The 19,968-nt window shown below is 45.8% G+C and overlaps 3 protein-coding genes and 1 long non-coding RNA gene across 5 annotated transcripts; 3 read left to right on the top strand and 1 right to left on the bottom strand.

The window, feature by feature from the left end:
* Positions 1 to 67: 67 nt before the first annotated feature.
* On the top strand, positions 68 to 4,830 carry LOC116930578 (unc-112-related protein). Of its 2 annotated transcripts, XM_045179408.1 has the most exons (10): positions 68 to 515; positions 1,294 to 1,814; positions 1,926 to 2,158; positions 2,248 to 2,637; positions 2,702 to 2,933; positions 3,008 to 3,220; positions 3,339 to 3,377; positions 3,540 to 3,618; positions 3,687 to 3,844; positions 3,934 to 4,830. In XM_045179408.1, exons 1-10 carry the CDS (start codon positions 374 to 376, stop codon positions 4,132 to 4,134), a joined length of 2,208 nt encoding a protein of 735 aa, XP_045035343.1. In that variant the 5' UTR covers positions 68 to 373; the 3' UTR covers positions 4,135 to 4,830. The 2 variants fall into 2 exon arrangements, with proteins under 2 accessions (XP_045035343.1, XP_045035344.1); XM_045179409.1 differs by lacking the exon at positions 3,339 to 3,377.
* A 500-nt stretch (positions 4,831 to 5,330) lies between these two features.
* Positions 5,331 to 16,775, top strand: LOC123476382. Its single transcript, XM_045179406.1, is given in 12 exon segments — positions 5,331 to 5,455; positions 9,084 to 9,260; positions 9,263 to 9,445; positions 9,509 to 11,064; positions 11,168 to 11,313; positions 11,429 to 11,822; positions 12,371 to 12,650; positions 12,858 to 13,035; positions 13,113 to 13,272; positions 13,344 to 13,428; positions 13,503 to 14,621; positions 14,686 to 16,775. Coding segments are annotated over 11 exon segments (5,403 nt in total). The 5' UTR covers positions 5,331 to 5,455; the 3' UTR covers positions 15,811 to 16,775.
* LOC116930417 lies at positions 7,881 to 8,947 on the bottom strand. Its single transcript, XR_006651612.1, has 3 exons — positions 8,738 to 8,947; positions 8,173 to 8,616; positions 7,881 to 8,046 (listed from the first exon to the last, which is right to left on the bottom strand). It is a non-coding gene; the product is annotated as an uncharacterized LOC116930417 (long non-coding RNA).
* Positions 16,776 to 17,568: 793 nt separating the features above from the next.
* LOC123476412 (serine proteinase stubble-like) lies at positions 17,569 to 19,216 on the top strand. The gene is made up of 6 exons (XM_045179407.1): positions 17,569 to 17,954; positions 18,038 to 18,122; positions 18,189 to 18,293; positions 18,411 to 18,688; positions 18,764 to 18,918; positions 19,000 to 19,216. Exons 1-6 carry the CDS (start codon positions 17,891 to 17,893, stop codon positions 19,156 to 19,158), a joined length of 846 nt encoding a protein of 281 aa, XP_045035342.1. The 5' UTR covers positions 17,569 to 17,890; the 3' UTR covers positions 19,159 to 19,216.
* The last annotated feature ends 752 nt before the right edge of the window (positions 19,217 to 19,968 follow it).

The following is a 19,968-nucleotide window of genomic DNA, read 5'->3' as shown; positions in this document are numbered from 1 at the left end:
CACACATAGAGTTTCGAGGCGTTAGTTCCACGACTCTCTCAACGAGGTAGAGGTCTCGTGAAGTTAGTTCGATCTTAGTATCATCTGTTTATATTACATCACCATTTGTACTGAAGGGTGGATTTGCGCCCTTGTTAGTGATCACGTTCGATGTGTGAAAATGTCCTCTTGTGATTGAATGATTTAGTCACAATCATTGTAACAATAGGCCATCTGCTAGCAGTTTGTGTGTGTGTGTGTGAAGAAAGAGTTGTGTGGGTTGCCCCGTTTGGTTTGCCCATGTTTGGTCACGGACGGCATCGCCTCTCTCTTGGAAATTATTGTTTGGTGCTCTGAGCTACAGGTGCTCTAACTGCCTCGTGAGAAATTCAAGATGATTTCCGACGGACATCTCGTCGGGGACGGGAGCTGGGAGCTGAAGGTATTGGTGACTGACTTGGCCGTCGAACGGTGTCTCCGGGTCAAAGGTGACCTACACATTGGCGGTGTTATGCTCCGTCTTGTCGAGGAATTAGGTATGAATGTTCGTGTTTATTATTGTTGCTTTTTTGTTTGCCCATATTTGGATTCAAAGGCTGACATCATCACGCCCCAACTTTAGGCGTTCCTTGTGTTTGCTTGCATTTAAAAGACATTATGGGAAGCCATCTTGTCCACATCTGAAAATGAGTTCTTCCGCCGCCTACTTCCAGTTCCAGTGCAGACAGAAGAGAAGGAAAGAAAAAAAGGCGGCATTTAAAAATAGCCACCCCTCGCGTCACTCGTACAATGGGATCTCTTGAAATCCCAGCATATAAAAGTCGAAAAACCAAATAAAAATCCGACAAATCCTTGAAAGGTTGCGCTCTCTCTCTTTGATTATTTTTTGCCTTTGGCAAAAGGCTTTCTCGATAAGTAAATAGGGCGGAGATTGGAATGCTGGTGATCGGTATTCTCATCACGTCAAGGATCACTTGAATGTTTATTTTTAAACACACACAAAAAAAAAAAATTGAAAGTTGGAACCATGAGGTTGCTATACGTATCGCGGTTCGGCAACATCCGTATAATTTTTTACCACCATCACCACCATGAGCGTCTCTGATTTCAAAAAATTATTCAGAACGACGCCCTTTTTGGCCACCATGACCCATTTCATATCCGCCCCTTATAGACACACACACACACACCACCACCTGAGTGTGTAATTTCACGCCCAATGCCACGTGATCACTTTAATGGATGTTTGCGAAATAAAAATTTATGACAACCCACCTAGAGAAAGCAGGGTTTACAATATCTTATCTCATTTAGATATTGCTGCTGATTGGTCGGATCACGCGCTATGGTGGCCAACGCGAAACTGCTGGCTATCGAGGACCCGTTCGACGCTGGATCAGTATGGCGTCCAAGCGGATGCCTTATTGCATTTTACGCCCATGCACAAAACGCTCCGTGTTCAGCTGCCAGATCTACGCTATTTGGATTGTCGGGTCGATTTCAGCGTCAAAACGTTCAACGCGGTTGTCACGCTCTGCAAGGAACTCGGCATCAGACATCCGGAAGAATTGTCCTTTGCCAAACCCCTTGAATCGGATGATCTTCGCTACAATTATCGCGAACGTGAATCGATCACGTCGCACAAGAAACGCTCTGCAGCCAACACTTCGGCGGACACCAACACGTTCATCGGCCATCACGGCAATTCGACTCACAGTTCCAACAATAGTCTGGACAACATCAAGGCAACGTCCGGATGCACGCCCGTACTACCCAACACGACCATCAATCGATCCCCGGCTCCTGTGCCCACGCCCATTAGCTCACCTGTTAATGTGAGTCTTGCATATACATATATTGTCTATACGCTTTTTTTGTTGTTGTTGTTGTTTTTTTTTCGCATCGTGATAATAGCACTAATCATCATTATAATCTCATCCATCAAGTCGGGCACGTGGCGGAAGAATTCACCGTATTCAACTCCGGCTAGCAACGGCCATAATGTGACACCATCTATTTTTGATCTGACTGCCAACAACAGCCTCAACACGACGGGCAACACCAGTTTCTCCAATATGGATATGTCCCTGGCGCTCAGTCCGGCCACGCCCAGTCAGGAAGCGCGGTCCAGGCTTCTTCGGCCCAAAAACTTGATAGAACGTGCCCGCCTTAACGTGGCGTAAGTTTCCATTTTCAAGATAAGATTTAAAAAAAAATAAAAAAAAATAGGGGAATTGAGGTTAATTAATCATCTCCTTTGATGTGCAGTTGGCTGGATTCTTCGTTGTCGATTATGGAACAAGGCGTGCGAGAATATAGCACGCTTCTGTTGCGCTACAAATTTTACTCGTTTTACGACCTGAATCCGAAATACGACGCCGTGCGCATCAACCAGATTTACGAACAGGCTAAATGGCAGTTACTCAACGAAGAGATCGATTGCACTGAAGAAGAGATGCTCATGTTTGGCGCTCTTCAGCTTCAAGTTAATTTGCAAAGTGCCCGCCCACAGCCTTTGAGCGAAACTCGTGACGGTGACGACGACATCGACGCTGCCCTCAGCGACCTCCAGGACACGCTGGAAGGGACGCACGTTCACAGCAATACCAGTGACATCACTTCCATACCAGAGTTATCAGATTACCTTCGTTACATGAAGTAATTCACTTGATTCTTCATTTCAAATTATAAATTTTTTAAATCATTTATTTTCATTCGTAAGGCCCAAACGTTTCACCCTGAAAGGATTCAAACGTTACTGGTTCGTCTGTAAAGATTTACAGCTGTTTGCGTTCAAGAACAAAGGCGATTCAGGTTCTGGGCCAACGCATCAGATCCCATTACGAGGTTGCGAAGTCACGCCGGATGTCAATCTATCACAAGACAAATTTGGCATCCGGTTGGAAGTACCCGGGCCGGATGGCATGTCCGAAATGTGGATCCGGTGCGATTCCGTAAGCGCTCTTGCTTCAGCGTGTTGTTCAAAAATGCTAAAATTGTTCTCTTTTTCGGGGGTGTTGTTTAACAGGAAGCGCAATACGCGAAATGGATGGCGGCCTGCCGTCTAGCGGCTAAAGGTAAAACAATGGCCGACGCATCGTACGATGCTGAAGTGAGCTCGATTCTGGCCTTCCTGTCGATGCAAAAACCCGCCCCGGCGCCGGCCATTAATCCGTCATCTCTTGACATCCAGCCAGATGACTATGTCGCACCTCGTTTCATCCGCAAACTCAAAAACAAGGTAGCACATAAACTTTAAAGTCAGGACGATTTTAAAATGACTTCTCTTCCATAACACAAATATTTTTGAAAACAAATTACAAACCAAAAATCTCCTTAAACAAAAAATAAATAAAAAGTCGTGCGCTGGGTGCACTGGAACGCAGGCTGATAAATCGGTAACGTCGATTTGCCCTACACCCAGCACGAAATTTAGACGATTGGTTGCACGGAATGCCCCTTATCCATTAGCTTTTGAGCTTTTCTTTTTGCCTGCCTGAACAAAATTCGAAAAGATTTTGAAACAATTCATAATCCAACTCTAAATGTGTATATCCCAGGTTTCGACACGGATCCTGGAAGCTCACACCAACGTCAAAGACTTGTCTTTAACCGAAGCTAAACTGAATTACATTAAAGGTACGCGCAATGTCAAAGGCAAAATGTGTGGCTGAACTCGGTAATTAATTACAATTTTCTTTTATTAGCTTGGCAATCTTTACCCGAGTACGGTGTCTCGCTGTTTGTCGTGAAATTTATGAACCAGCGTAAAGAGGAGCTTCTGGGCGTGGCTTTTAATCGATTGATGAGGATGGAAATGACGACGGGCGATCACATCAAAACATGGCGTTACAACACAATGAAGGTAGTTTTATTTTTATTTTTTAATTCGCTGTAGTAAAACCTGAATAAATTATTGGACATTGATATTTTCTTTTGTCTTGTTACAACCAGGCGTGGAATGTCAACTGGGAAGTGAAGCACATGATGGTGCAGTTTGAAGAGGAGAATGTCATTTTTAGCTGTTTGTCAGCCGATTGCAAAGTGGTGCACGAATTCATCGGTGGTTACATTTTCCTGTCGATGCGTTCCAAAGAAGCCAATCAAACTCTCAATGAAGAGCTCTTCCACAAACTGACTGGCGGCTGGTCTTAAGAGACTTTGAATTTTCTCGCCGCCATCCCATTTTAATCACGCTTCCGCATTCTCTTTTATTGTTTTAAAAGTTCTCTTCCTTCTTTTTAATTTTTTTCCTTTTTTTAAAACTGGCATACGGAAGACAATCCAATTAATAATTCTGCTCTCACCATGTTCTTCTTTGGGGATTCATGATTCTCTTTTTTTTTTTTATATTTGGAAAAGAAAAATTTCTTCCGCGCTATGATTAGCCTCTTGTTGGGAATGAACCGATATTTGGTCAATTAACAATGTCACCCCATGGTGCGATGTGCCTTTTTATTCTCTTGTAACTTTGAATTCCCGATCGTTCTAGGCCATGGAGTGTAGAATCTAAGAAACGTCTTCACGATCAATCACGCACGGCTTTTTATATAACTTGAAATGTGTTACACGTGTAATTTGGACAAACAAAGACAAGGTGCCTTTTTGCGACAATTGTTTGGTGACTGGAGAAGCAACAAGTCAAGACCTTCTACAAAGATTAACGATTATTATACATATTAGTTTTTACCTAATCGACCACATGCTATCCACCTCTTTTTAGCACCTTGATTGTAGCGTCCGTGCTTTTGGTCTAGTTCATAATAATTCGAGGAAAAAGAAAAACATCGTGTGTCCCGCGTGTGTGCTATTATCCTTCTGTTTCAGAAATACAATTTCGCTAATCCATTACAACGTGTGAAACGGTACACAAAACGAGTCGCTTACGCAAACGGTGTGCAGGAGACAAAAGAGAGGCAAGTCACCTGGTTTCGCCGCAGAACCATCTAGCGGCCAAGGTTACCTTCTTTTCAAGTGGTTTTTTTCAGAAATGAAAGAAAAAAAGAGTCAAGGGCCCACGAAAAACACGTTTAATTCAATTAAATGTAGAGCTTAATTGGCTGTCGAGAAGAGGTTGAGGACGATTATCTTTCAAGGTCCTTCTGCGCAGACTGTCGCATGGGCGAAACAAAAATGTGGCCAAAAGGGATCTCTTCCTCCTTCTAGGAGCTGCGTGACCTGACGATGTGCTGTACAGGCCTCCCATTCCCTGTGTATACGTATACCCTCAGGGCGGAGGAGGAACACACCCCACTCACCAAAAAGGGCGGCCAAGCAGCCAACCAACCCGAGTCGAGCAAACACCAGAAGCCTTCTCAGTCAGTCGCCGTGCTTCTTCAACGTCACACACGTCGCAGCTGGCCAGGATCACAAAAAAACAAGAAAAAAGGCAAAGAAGAAAATCGAGTTTTGCTGGGATTATTCGAGAGTGTTTCAACACAAAGACTGGAGTGAAAGGGAGCAGGAAAAATAACAGGTAAGCATGATTTGTTCATTTCGAAAGTCAATGCGTTGCCAAATGATTTGTGTGCAAAAACCACGTGGCCGGTAAAGTTCTGTATATCGACGACCATCATCGATCGATGGTAGCCGCTCGCTTGCTGCTTTCGCCTTTGCTGGCTGGCCTCTTTTTCTTTTCGGGTTCAAGATAACCTCTTACGTAGAGAGTTCCTGCTGCTCTAGTAGTACACAACTCTCGGGGTGTAAACGACGCCAGGCAGTAGCAGCAGCAGCAGCAGCAGCAGCAGCAGCAGCTACCAGAAAATAAAAATAAAAGAAAAACAACCATTTTCTGCTGGTCTGGCGGCTGCTTGCTCTATTTCTGATGCTGGCTCCAGAGCCAGAAGAAGAAGCTTTTTTCATCTCATTCTCTCTCTTTTAAAAGGATCGTCGTCGTGAGTCTCTCTCTCTCTCTCTCTTTTTCTCTATGTGTGTGTGTGTGTGTGTGTGTGTTTCCAATTCCAGACGATCCTCCACACAGAAAAGACATGGCGCCGCTCTTTTTTTATTTCCTTTGCCAATGATTTTTTCTTTCTTTTTTTTTTTTTTTTTTGTTTCCTCTCTTTATCTCCTCTGTGTGTGTGTGGGATGGAAAAAAATCCCGCCTGTCTCCCGTGGCAACGTTGTTACGTATGTGTCTTTTTTACCTCTTCTGTATGTGTGTGTGTGTGTGCGCGCGAGTGTGTTTTGAAATAGTCATGTGTGTGTGTGTGTGACCTTATTTAACAAGAGCGGTTGATTGATTCCTTGATGCTGGTACATGTTAAGCATGTACCAGCAGCAGTCAGACAGAAGTCGAAGCTGACACACACACACACACACACCTGACTTTTTGTTGTAGGTCTTCCATGTTGGTCGCTTTCTGGTGCAAAGGAGGGTGAAAGAGGGTTTTCGATGTTGTTCCACGGTAGCGGATGGCTCCGTCCAGGGTGGTGGGTGGGGTCGTCCCCAAAAGCTTATTGATCGAAATCTTCCGGCGCCCGCGCCATCACGCCATCCGCTAGTCTTTGCTGCTAAACCACCACCACCACCACCACGGGTGTACCGTTTTCTCCTTTTCCTCTCTCTCTCTCTCTCTCTCTCTCCTTCTCCCTGTCTTCTCTTTTATTTTTTTCCTTCCAGAAAAGGTTGTTGAAGAAGACTCACGATCGATAAACCTGGCGTACATCCAACAAATAAGAGAGAGAGAGAGTCTAACTTGTGCTATGGCTTCTTTTGTGCTGCTCTTGTTGAAGCAGGTGCGTTAGGCAGATGCGTCTGTCGCTGCAGAGAACACACGCAGAGGGGCTCGATGCACTGCAGTTGCGGGAGAGCCTTTAGTCCACTGTTTTGATAATGAGTACGTTTTTTTTTTCTTTCGTTCGGACACCTGTACAGGTGGCGGTCCTCTGGCGACCACACCTGAAAAACAGTTTCACAATCGTATTCCCCCTCTCTTTCGACAAGTGCAAAGAGACACGCGTAGAAGCAGCGCAACCTGTAACCGTCACATATTCTTATCTGACGGATATATTTTTCTAGACGACGAGATAGGCCAGCCATTTCGAAAAATAAACATTCCATTTCTTTTGAGTTTTACTTTGGGGTTTTTTTTGGGGGGAGAGGGGAGGGAGATCTTGGAATCAAATTGTGTGGTGTTTGCATATTAGGAGAGGATGGATGGATGTTATTGGGTCCTTACGGCGTTGAGGAAAGGGAAGCGCCATGCGAGGCAGGATCCTGTGGTTGACGGTGGATGTGGATGACTTTTTTTTCATCTCTTTTTCAACGATAACAACAACACACACATAAAGAAAATTGTTTTAGTTTTTGGTTTTTTTCTTCTTTTTTGTCGGGGAGGTATAGAGAGAGTATTATGGAAGGTTGCATGTCGCGTGAGCGTCACCGGGGTGACGTGGCTCCACCACCACGCACATCCGACAGAGAGGGGCTGCCGAACCCTCCTCGTCCTAGAGGAGGAGGAGGAGGCGGTCCTCATTCTGGAAAGGAGGGTGTGTACTCACACAGAGAGAGAGAGAGAGAGAGCTGGACGAGGCCAGCGGGTTAGTTGCAGTCGAGCTTTCCTCTCGTGTTGTATCGTTTCATCCAGATTCCTCTCAGACGATCCCTCCTCCCCCCCCTCCCCCAAAAAAGCCAATTGAAAAAAAAAAAAGGTAAAATGACTCTTTGATTTTTTTTTTATTATTATTATTAATTTGAAACAAAACAATCGAATTGGAATGTTAGAGAGGAAAAAAAAATGTATTTTTTAAAATGTTTGCTCGTCACATTCCTCCGGCTCTTTGCGACTCCTTTGGGGAGTCAGCAGAGAGAGAGGGTTTCCTGCTTCGATAATGTGAGAGAGGTCGGACTGGCAGAGGATGGACTAGTTACAGAAAACCTACACACACACATCCTCTCTCTCTTTCTCTCTCGTTCTTGTACGTCTAAGTGTATCTGTGTGTGTATGTGTGTGTGTGTGTTAGCAACGTGACGCGGGCTAGAGGCGGAAGGCGGCGGTTTCAATCGGTTTCTGGTTGCCCCGTCTTATTTTTTGGCCCCAATACCTGGCCGTTATTGGTTGCAGCTCTATTGAGAAACGCAAGAAGTGTAACATTGCAACAAATGGAGTCATTTCACCTTTTGTTATTTATTTGTGTGCGTGCGATGGAACGAAACACTCGGGACGTTATTATTATTTATTTTAAATAATACCTTCCAGTTTGATGGAACTTGGCTTTAATCCAACTGCGAGAAGGTAGAAAAACAACCACACAGACTTTGAAGAGAAAAGAAAATTAAAAATGCAAAGAGAGAAAAGAACACAAAAAAACAAAACAAACAAAAGACTACGTGAGGTGGAATGCCTCGGCTTCGTAATCAGTTCGGGTGGCCGCAGAGTCATCAGGTGGGAGCGCAATGGACCAGCACGTCCACCTTTTTTTTTACCTTCGGTGCACCTATCTTCTTTTTCGTGCCTTGTTTTTCACATGATAAGAAAAACTGCTCTCTCAAACTCACAGACTTACTTAACCCTCCTTTTCTTTCTTTCTTTTCTTGAACGACGAACGGAATAAATGGATTCAGGTCGAACACACAAGTGAGACGCGATAAGACTTTTGCAGCAGAAACAAAGGCCATCCGAAGGTGTAAACAAACCTGCAGTGAAAAACAAAAATTAAAAAGAGAGATAGCGAGTAAGGCACTCTCGCGTGATTCGTGAAAAAAATTGATAATCTTAAGAAGAAGAAAAGAAAGAAAAAAAAAACCTGGCGCCGACCTTGATTGAGGTGCGTGATCTGAACCGACAAGAAGATGATGGTTAACAATCACCACCAGTTGCGTTCCCGTTCACAGAAGAACGTGCTCCCGAATTGTAAACTCTTCATTATTTCTCTGGCGTTCTCTCTCTCTCTTTTCTTTTGTTTTTCGAATCCTTCGGCTTTTTTCCCGACTTCCTCCTCTTATTTCTGATAAGATGATTCTTATCTCTTCCCTCGAGATGGGGAAAAAAAGAATAAGACCTGCGTATCAGTTGTACACGTTGAATTTATTATTATGGTCTATACCACATTTTGATGTATCTTGAATGTCTCTCTCTCTCTCTGGTTTGGGTTTGGATATAGATGGCGCCACCGGTGCCATCCAGTTTCCAGAGCCAGGGAAACAACAATCATCCACCTGTCGGCGACCGGCAATCAGACGATGAGGAACCCATGCCGGAAGAGGATATGGAAGACATGGAAGAATTTGAAGCTGAAGAAGCTTTAATGATGGACGAAGAAGAAGAAGCAGCAGCAGCGCCGCCAGTGGTGGTGGTGGTGGTCATAGCCACAGAAGCAAATTGGGTGATGGAAGCAGTGGCCGCCAGTCGGCGCCACCACCCATCACGGCCGGTGGTGATTTCAAGTGTTCCGTTTGCGATTTTAGCACTCGATCGAGAGTCACGTTACAGCGTCACGAACGGCTCACGCATCTCAAGAAAAAGGTAAGAGACGTTTGCTCGATCAAACTGTGCATCCATTTTATTCGTTTAATTCGGCGTCCGTAGTTCTTCAGGTGCGTGAAATGCAATTACGTCACGCACGTGAAAGCGCGCTACACGAAACACGTCAAATATCACTCAATGCCCATGATTAAGTGCGACTTGTGCGAATTCCGGACGCCGTACAAGTGGAACCTGGATCGCCATTTGAAAAACCACATGGGCGGAGGCATGTACCAGTGTTCTCTGTGCAATTTCACGGCCCACATCAAACAATCGCTGACGGTGCACATTCAAAATCACCACCTGAGCCCGGACAAGGCGAGATCGGCCCGCAGGCGAAATAAAGTCGGGGCGTCCGATCAGCTGAACGAAGTCAATCCGGCCGAAACGGCCATGGATGCCGACGAGGCCGAGCTGTTGCGCCTCGAGAGGATGGAGCAGAGCGCCCGCCAGGGCACGGCCGACGAAGAAGAAGAGGAGGAGGAGGAGGAGGAGGACGGGAACGAGGGTGGCGATCGCGATGAGATGGAAGAGCCGGCCAGCTCGTCGAAAACGGATCTAGGGGATTTCGGTTTCCTGCATCCAGACGGAGTGGCTCAGAAGAACGGAAGACTTTACGCCAGGAATCGGGGCCAGTGTAATTTCAAGAGTCCCTGGGAGGCGGAGCTGGTCCGCCAACAATGCAAAGCCAATGGAGAAACGAAAACAACGGCCGGCGGCCAAGTTTCACCTGTCAATTACAGTTTGTCCGTTTCTCTTCCGCATTTGGTTGCGCCCAAGAAAACAGCGCCCAGGCCCATCCCCAATTTGATCCCGATCGGCCAGACGGCCCAGCCGTCTACGTCTGCGTCTCCTACCATATTGAAAATTCCGCAAATTCCCATGCGTGAATGGGACGAAGAGGCGAGCTCCTCATCCATCCTGGAAGCGGTCGGGTTGTTGGCCAAAAATCAGAAATCCGCCGATGAAACGCGCAAACGGAAGAGCGGCTTTCTCGATCAGCTGGCCCAGAAACTGGCCGGTAACAATGAATCCGTGCGCGCGGAAGAGAGTCCTCAATCGACGGCCAGTGCGCCTACCAGCATCTCGTGGTCGTCCAGGTGCCAGCACTGCCGCCAGAGGTGCAAGACGAGGGCCGATCTCCTTTCGCACTTGAAACAATGCCCCAGGGCGCTGCAAGCTGCCGGCCAGGAGAACGAGGAGGCAGCACCTGCGCATGCTGCCCAGCCTCATCCGATGGAAAACAAAGTGTTCGTCTGGAACCAATCGGCCGCCGAGGAGGAATCGAACACGGAATCCGAAACGGACGCCATGATGATGATGATGATGATGGAGGAAGAGGAAAACAAGAGACCCTCTTCCGTTGCCGGAAGCGACGTTTCCGAAGCCAGTTTGGTCGGCATCGAAACGGCGCCCGGCATTGGCGCCGTCACCGGCGGGGCCGGAGCGCCAGCTGCCGGATCTTTATCGATGGAGCGTTCGACGGTGCGTCGGGTCTACCGCTGCCCTCAATGCTCTTTTTGGGCTACGACGGCCTCCCGTTTTCACGTCCACATGGTCGGCCATACTAACACGAAACCTTTCGAGTGTTCCCAATGCGCTTACCGTTCCAATTGGAGGTATAACAAATGTTTTCTTTTTTTTTGATTATTATTTTCCCCCATATAGTGGACGTGCTTCAACTATACTGGCGCTAATGATTTTGCTTCTTTAACGATTCAGGTGGGATATCACCAAACACATCAAGTTGAAAGCGGCCCGTGATCCGGCTCACACGCTAGCTCGAGTTCTTTTGCTGGACTCTTCTGGAGAGCGCCATTACGATCAGTATGACCGTTATTTGGTTATGATGCGCGTCACGGAATCAGGCAAGTGAAACTCGTGGTTGTTCCTCCTAGACATTTTTATTTATTTATTTTTTTTTTTTTTTGCCTTTAAAATGAAGTAAACAAAAAAAACAAATTGTTTTATTTTATTTTTAAGGTGGTCCGTCTTTAACTCATGGCCGTTTTACGTTGGAAGATACGGGACGTCGAGTTGCAGTTTCGTCTTCTCGGCGAACGGATTCCTTGTCACCTTCTCCGTCACCATCTCCGGTGCCTTCACCTGTTCCTGTTCCGACGGCCGTTGGCGCTAGTGGTGCCGAAACGCTGCCCTTCAATTTATCGGCCGTCACGTTGGCCACTTCGCTGGCTAGCATCGCCTCCAATATTTTGCCACCGCCACCTGCCATCCGCCAGCTTCCGCAATTGAACGCACTGCATCACGACGATTCATCAGCCCACCTGTCGGATTACCCGTCGCCCACGAAATCCTCCAGCGGAGGGGGCGGCAATCCGCGGCGGACCATCTGGAAGTGCAAACGTTGCATTTTCAAGTAAGTTGAGAGTTTTTTTTTTTGTTTTTTTAATTAATTATTTACCCGTCAAGATAAATTTATAGCGCATTAGGATTCAATTGTTTTGAGAGAAAAAAAAGAAAAAGAGAAAAGTTGTACAGTATTTTACGTGTCTGAATAATTAGGCACAAAGATAAGCGAATGGTGTTGGCCCACATGGCCAAACACACGAGACGGGACAATTTCTCGTGCGGCCTCTGTGGCAAAGGATCCAACTGGCAGAGTGTCATTAGGGTATTTGTTTTTTCCCCCTTCTATGGTGTCATTTCCGTCCTGTCCGGAAAATGGGGGGATGATCTTTAGCCTAGAAACATTCATTTTTTTTTTTATTAAATAAAATGACCTTTTTAAAATCGAATTAACTTTTTATTTAAAAATCGTATTAGTTACTACTGATTTCATTGGTAAAAACAAAACAAACTATGAACTAACTGGTGATTGGTTTTGGTGGTTGGCTAACTTAATTTTTCCTCCCTCTTTCTAATAAAAAAAAAAAACGAAAAAAACCATGGAACTTGTGTCAACAGGGATCATAATCGGGAGACGGTCTTGCAACATATTCGAAGTGCTCACTATCATCCGGGTGTCGGTACTAATAACAGCAGTCCGGCTCTGTCGGTTTCATCCACCAGTCTGACGAGCGGCGGACAGGTGGCCGTCGGTGAGGTTGGCCATGCGCTTTTGCCTCCGCCACCGCCCGCCGCCCTAATCTCTGTCGGAGGAGGTTCTTCTTCTTCGACTTCTGCAGCGCCTGCTTTCCGGTGTGGAGTTTGCAATCAGGTTTCCAATTGGAAACATGTGATTCAGGTTTTTTTTTCTTTTTTCCATCCTTTTGGTCTCTTTTTCATTTGCTAACTTTCCCGTTTGATGTACAGATTCATGTTGGTAAGATAGAAACAAAATGTCCGTGTGTTTGTTTATTTTAGTTCGATTAGTTCGATTAGTTCGATTAGTTGTGATGGAAAACGAGAAATGGAACTTGGCGCTAATTGAGTTTTGCTCTTTGAATATTAGCGCCATTGCCGTTTGAAACATAATGGCAATATTCAAGTGATTGAGAATCGAGTGACGGACGAAGACGGGCCGGAACTGAGCCGCGAAGGAGACGATTTGTCCGTGTCGCTGCTGAATGGCAAAGAGAAGAAGAAAACGGTCAAGCGAGAGAGTCCTCTGCCCGAAGAAGATTCCATGGGTATACGTTTCATCTAATTGATTATTCAAATACTTGTGTTGCCCACTTGAAATTGATTCTTTATTTGAAACGGACAGGTTACATCATGCATCCGGACGTGCAGCAATATTCGTGTTCCGTTTGCCCGTTCATCTCGAAAAGTCTGACAGACATTGAACTCCATCGGCAGCATCATAAAAGCGGACCGGGTCGACCCATCAAGTGCCCCATCTGCCCATTTTTCGTGGCCGATAAACAGTACAATAATTCAATTGAATATCATTGCCATCAAAACTTGCTTTGTACATACTCGTTTTTGCCACGTGCAGGGAACTGGCCCAACATCTCGTTCTTCACGGAATGCACGACTTGAAACTGGACGCTTCCGGCCAGCTTTCTTCCAGCGTTGAAAAGGCATACATATTTTTTGAAACTCCATTTGAAATTTTATAGATGAAAACAAATAAAAAAAAAAATTATTAATTCAGAATGATGTTGCGGAACAGCAAAGTCCCGGAAAGAGATTCCGTTGCACCTCGTGTCCGTACGTCAGTGACAACAAGAGCCAATACGTTTATCATCGACAGTTCCACCGTCCGCGGGGCGCGCCCTACAAATGTTCGCAATGCTCTTACAACGTCAGCCGGAGGCACTTGCTGAATCAACATCTCTGCGTTCACGGTCTGCCTCCTATTGGCCTGCTGGACGGTGATCACTACGCGTCGGATTCGGATCCCATCGGCTCGGAAGCCGAAGCGGAGGCGGAAGCTGCTGAAGCCGTTGACATGACGGACGAGGATGTGGCCATGGCGTCTGTTGAAAATCAATCTTCGACGGCCATGTCGACTTCTTCGTCCACCGTTCCAGCCGTCAACAATGGAGTCGGATCTGAAGGTTACACCCACCTGGGCTTGGATCCGAACACGATCGCTCGGCTGCCGGACTCGGCCACGGTCTCGCTGACGGACATACCGTTGACGTGGGTATCGCGCGGCCACAAGTTTTACAAGATGTTCAAATGCCGCCATTGCCCGCACGTGAACGTTCGCAAAGCCAACATCCAGGAACACGAGAAGAGACATTTGACCAAGACGGGCCACGGAAGTGGAGACAATATGCACGCTTGTAGTTTGTGTAATTACCGTTGCAACAACGCTGGCGTCTTATCGGCTCACGTCAAAGTCCATCAGAATGTGCTGGGAATTATCCACTCGCTGGCGGACCCGACCAGGCCCGATGACGAACAGCTGCGCCAATTGGCTGGAGCTTCAGGTTTGTCGAAATTAATCGAAACGGCGACAATGGTGGGCAAGGAAGCGGACGAATCTTGCTCGTCGCTGTCGTCGTCCAGCAGCGCGGCCCCTCAACCCAAATTGGATTTGCTGCTGGGCCGGGCGGAAGACGGCAAAGATGCTGGAAAACGATTGCATTTTTGCGCTCATTGTCCGGCTCGTTTCTTGGTCGAGAAGGAACTTGGGGCTCACCAGCGTTTTCACGAGCTCAAGTTGGCCTTCCGCTGTGATGTGTGCTCTTACACCGCCCGCCAGGAGAACCACCTGCTGGCCCACTGGAAGGTGCACAGTCGCGAGTATCAAGAAAGAACCAAGGTCTTTGTTTCTATTCTCACTTGACTTCATAACTTGTTTTTCTAAATTCTTAATTGGACGACAGGTGTTGATGGAGCAGCACGGAGCGTCTGAGCAGCATCCGCAGCCGTGCATATTGGCCGTCCAGCCGAGCAGCAGTGCGGATGAAGAAGAGGGCGCCATCGATTTGACGAGCCGGAAAGAGACGGACGCCAATGCGAGCAGCGCAACGAGTGAAAAGGCTTCATCGTCCTGTCACCTGTGCCCAGCAAAGTTCGATGCCGAGAGCAAAGCGCTGCAGTACCACATATCGCTGCACGGAGGCAACGGCCCGTTCCGCTGCCGCTTCTGCAACTACGCCGTCAAAGCCAAAGACAATTTGACGAAGCACGAGAAGCTTCACTTGTACCAGACGGAAAACGAGGAGATGGCGGAGACGGCGGCGGACAATACGAAAGCGCCCAAGAGGTTTCAGTGTTCCAAATGCCCGTCCAGCTTCGAGAAGAAGGAGCAGTTCAAAGTCCATTCCAATTTACACGGATCCAAACAGCGATACCGTTGCGACCGTTGCGACTATGCCGTCAAGTACTACACCAATTTCCTCCAGCACGTCAAAAGGCACGACAAGAACGAAACGGCCGAAGCGCACGATGAAGCCATGGACGTCGAAGCGCAAGAGCCGGTGGTGCCGACGCTTCACCTGCCCGAACAGCCGCTCTCGACGGCCGATCGGCAGCACATTTGGCTTCAAGACAAGTTGCGTTCGGTCCAGCATCAGAGCGTCGAAGAGCCTTTCTTCTGCCAGTACTGCCCGTACAGGTGCGACAGTCAAGACAGTTTGGCCAGTCACAACGGCCATCACGCGGCCAACGGCGCGGCTGGAAGTTACCGTTGCAATTTCTGCGATTTCACCGTGACGCATCAGGAGGAACTCTCCGAGCACATTGGACTGCATTTCCAGTTGAAAGGCCGCAAAGCCGCCAAACTGCCGGAGAGCTACTGGAAGTGCTCCAACTTGGAAATTTGGTCGGAACCGGTGAATCCGGTTGGCGGTGCGCAACCCGAAATCGTCTACGACGAACAGACGAAAGGCCATCACGCAAGCGACGAAGAAGATGACGAAGACGCTTTGTACATCGATCTCAGCACGGGCCATCCCGTCCGAGATGAAACTGCAACCGAATCGGTTTCGATCGAACCGGAATCCTAAAAGAAATGAATGAATTCATTCATTCATTATTTAATTCATTCATTCAAATGCAGTGCCATTTAACTGTTGTTCCCGATCCCCCATTTACCTAGTCTCTATTCAGAGTGTTTCTTGACCGTTTGAAAATCAAAAACACTTCCATTTTGCCCCCCCCCTCCTATGAAATTTGGAACATGTTTAAATCTATAAAATTTTGTTTAACCCTTTTTGATTTTCAATTTTTTTTTTGGGGGGGGGGGTTTCATTTTGTTTTGTTGTGTCTACGGGCCAAAATCCTTTTCTAGTCAGGTTTTCTTTGATATACCTGTACACCGGCCATTTACCTTTTTCTCTCATTGAGAAGAAGAAGAAGAAGAAGAAGAAGAAAGTTCCCTGTTTTGTTTTTGTTTCGTCGTTTTCCTCTGTTTCATTTTCTTTTTTTGGCCCTGCAATTATGTTCCGTTTAATTTATAACGCATACACACAGACATAATTGTGTTTATTATGTACATATATAATATAACGATTTTGTTAGAAAACAAGTCCGTTTTCCCACCAGTAAAGCCATATCGTTTTCTTGATGTCAAAACCTAAAAAGAACATTCAGGTCCATTTTTTTGTGTGTGTGGGGGAGTGTCGATGTTTGTACGAAAGTCAGCGACATCACGCGGTTGTTGTGCCGTCAATTTATAATTACCCCCTTTTTTTTCTGAATCCAACGATAGCCTTTGCACATTTAGAGAGAGAGACGATGATTCCATTTTGTTTTGTTGATTGTCGACAGTTGGCGTTTAATTTGGAGACCGCACACCCACCACTACTAATTACAAAACCAAATAAAAAGAAAAAAAAGCCTTGGCCTGTATTATCAATTTTTTGCCGATTTTGGTCACGTTGCGCTAGTGCGTACCGTGCGCGTGAGTGTTTTGTTTCATTTTGCGGCCCGAGGGGGCCTTGAGTCGACGAAATAAATATTATACACTCTGGTTTGTGTGCGATGATTCTTGGCTGATTTTCATTGTCTTTTTTGTGCGATGTGGCACCCGACTTTTCAACTTTGTCATGTGCATCCAAGTGGGCTGGAATGGATGCGGGCCTGCGATCGAGACATCCGCATTTTTAAGCAGGAAGCGGATGGAGGTGAAAGCCGACTGCCCTCAACAGTCTTTTTTAATACTAGCTATTGATTTAATGTACTGTAGGCCTCGATATAGGGGACTCGATTGGCTATGGCGAGGAAAATGAATATGGGCCACTTGTATTGACACACGCAACGAAAACACCAATGACGGATAAAGTGGGCATCTTGAACGAACGAAGGGATTACGATTCGTTGAAAAGCTCCTTTTATCTTTCCTTGTCTGATGTTTTCCTTTATCTGATACATCATCGCCTGAGGAGAAGACATTGTTCATGCTGATAATGGCCAATCCCGCTATTGAAGATTTGAAATTCGACACTGGAATGCGAAATGCGATTCCTTAAAGGTTGCGCAACCCCTTTCGGAATGGACACCTACGCAGCGTGCAGCTATCAAAAACCATGACGCCGCTATCATTTTGAAATATACTGCATGTCTCCGATTATAGAATTACGCCAAGTAATAGGTTGTATACAAAGCATCCTTCATGACTAATCGTTTCCCGATAAAAATGAGTAACAAAATGCAACATCTTCGATGACGTCGTTTCAATTCAATCGTAACATGGTACCAGCGTCCTTGACAGTTGAAAATCGGGGAAAGTTATGGCGGCGGCGTTGACACACATTCGATTTCTCTACACTCTATGTTGCGTGAATGTGTTCGGACAACACCGTACCTCCGACGTACGTTTGCTAAGCTGGAAAACAAAGAAAACCTTGAAAAGGAGTATAGGTCCCTCGTTCCTGCTCTGCGCACTCAGGTTTAGTGTTTTCAGAACTTCCTACACCCGCCCCGTACTTGCGTACGCGTCTCCCCGTTTATTTCGACTGTGTTGCACGGCCAGTATAAAGCAGGCCTGACGTTTAATCCAGAAAGACAGTCAACACCTCAGTTTGAAGCGCGATTCTCATCTTCTGTCTATAGTCGAATATTGTCCTACATACCAAAAATAAAAACATGCAGTCCCTTCTTGTGATCCTGGGCTTCGTTTGCTTCCAGCCGCTGAATGCTTTCATCAACAGTATTAGGACTCAGATTTTATTTCGATTATTATCTTTGTTTTGACTGTCATATTTTTGGAACCTTTCATTTGATCGATCCTAGTGGCCGACGTCGATTGCGGCATATCGAAATTCACCAACGGACGGATCGTCAACGGCGTCGACGCCGTCGAAGGAGAATTCCCTTGGTGAAATTTGAATTTTGGCGCCATTGTCGAAGAAGAATGAATGCTAATTCTGATTGTGGGTGATAGGATGGTGTCGCTGAAACTGCTGCGCGGCCAGAGTGGCGAGCACTTTTGCGGTGGCGCTCTGATCAACAAACGCTGGATTCTAACAGCGGCCCATTGCGTCCTTAAGTATAAAGCCGACAGCAGAATCCTAACAACAATTTCTTTATTCTATCCGTGTTTATCTTTTGTGTGTTCGTGTACAATTATTTAGCTAAGCAATCTAAATATTTAAATTTTCAACAGTCGTCGGGCATCGCAGATCCAAGTGAGCGTGGCGGAGCATAATCTGCTGGGCGCCGATAGCCAACAGACCAAGTTATTCCGCGTCAATCAGATCGTCATGCATCCGTCGTACGTGACGCGACAGTTGGCCGATGATATTGCCCTTGTGAACCTCGATGAAGAGATCCAATGGAGCGATCGCATTCAACCCGCCTGTCTTCCTAATCCGGACAAAGATTCATTCGCCGGATTGTTGGCCACCGCTGCCGGCTGGGGTTGGACCGACGAGGTCAAAAACGGTACAACAACAATTGTTGTTTGGTTTTTTATTACTTTGAAATTTGGTTTTTATCATTTGATTGCCGATATGTAAGGTGGTAAAAGGGCCAATACGCTGCAGAAGGTCGATGTGCCCATTTTGGCTAATGCCGAATGTCAGCAGTGGTACAAGGACGAAAAAAAATCGCTGACTATCGTGAGCACGGCCTTATGCGCCGGTCTCGAAAATGGCGGCAAAGATTCTTGTCAAGTAAAGGATCTTATTTTTTTTTAATTTTTCATTTATCATTTCATGAATTATTTATTTATTTTTTTTTTTTATTGGAATTAGGGTGACAGTGGCGGACCGTTGATGATTAAAAAAGATGGACGTCATCAGGTGGTGGGCGTCGTCAGCGCCGGAATCGGTTGCGCTCGCCCTCGTTTACCTGGTCTTTACACGCGTGTTAATAATTACCTGGATTGGATTGCCCGCACTGTCCGCATGTAATGAAACTACGATTGGCCCCACTTTGTTGTGTACATCTTTTTATTTGCACATTTGTTTGAATTTTTCTTAAATAAAGAAAGATACTTTTTGTATTTCTCGCGTGTATCCTTTTCACTTTTTCTTTTTGGTGATTCGTTCCGCATTCCGCAATTGGACTTGCAAAGATTGGAACAAATTCAAATGGTTATATTATATATTAGTATACAAAATGTTTGAGTATTTTCTTCTAAAAATTGTCTATACCTTAACTCAAAACTCGCTTGACATCGCTCTTTTGATTGCATATTTTATGCTCATATCCGTGATACAGTCTTACATTTGATCCTTAAAACCGCTTATAAAAAGAAGCTTATGAAACTCATTTACTTATATAAAATTACTTATATAAAATGCCATAAATTCTTCCTGGAAATTAGGCTTGGACAAGATGGCAGTTAATTGCATCAACTCCTTTGTGTAATCTCGCTTCATATTGACCATTCTAAATAAGAAACTCTTGTATACGTTTAGATATACTTGTCACTGTCACAAAAATGTCCCTATCACGCGAATGCAAGTGGAATGAAACTTACTCACGTAACACGACAAGTATTTCAGCACTGGAATGTTCGATATTTCGTAGAACACCTTAGGCGTTACCAGCTTTTCTGACATAAATAGACAGCAGTAGGATTGCTGTTTTCGTCTGCTACTGCTGCCAACAAGTACTGTACGTCAAAAGAGAATTCCTCTGGTTTGTACGGAATGCCGTTTGTATCTTAGCGATTTTTTTTTCTTATTAAGAAAACACAAGACTTTTTTTTTTCTTTT

Source organism: Daphnia magna, linkage group LG1, assembly GCF_020631705.1.
Source record: "Daphnia magna isolate NIES linkage group LG1, ASM2063170v1.1, whole genome shotgun sequence".
Classification (NCBI taxonomy): Eukaryota; Metazoa; Arthropoda; class Branchiopoda; order Diplostraca; family Daphniidae; genus Daphnia; species Daphnia magna.
The sequence above is the reverse complement of the archived record's forward strand: the minus strand, read 5'-3'. Positions and strand labels throughout refer to the sequence as shown.

What these genes read in the sequence shown, in the direction of transcription:
- LOC116930578 (XM_045179408.1), top strand. Translation starts at nt 374, where the DNA reads ATGATTTCCGACGGACATCTCGTCGGGGACGGGAGCTGGGAGCTGAAG. An exon ending in CCATTAGCTCACCTGTTAAT is followed by an intron (nt 1,815 to 1,925) that starts GTGAGTCTTGCA and finishes TCATCCATCAAG; the next exon opens with TCGGGCACGTGGCGGAAGAA. An exon ending in GAACGCAGGCTGATAAATCG is followed by an intron (nt 3,378 to 3,539) that starts GTAACGTCGATT and finishes TGTATATCCCAG; the next exon opens with GTTTCGACACGGATCCTGGA.
- LOC123476412 (XM_045179407.1), top strand. Translation starts at nt 17,891, where the DNA reads ATGCAGTCCCTTCTTGTGATCCTGGGCTTCGTTTGCTTCCAGCCGCTG. An exon ending in GCGGCCCATTGCGTCCTTAA is followed by an intron (nt 18,294 to 18,410) that starts GTATAAAGCCGA and finishes AATTTTCAACAG; the next exon opens with TCGTCGGGCATCGCAGATCC. An exon ending in GACCGACGAGGTCAAAAACG is followed by an intron (nt 18,689 to 18,763) that starts GTACAACAACAA and finishes CCGATATGTAAG; the next exon opens with GTGGTAAAAGGGCCAATACG.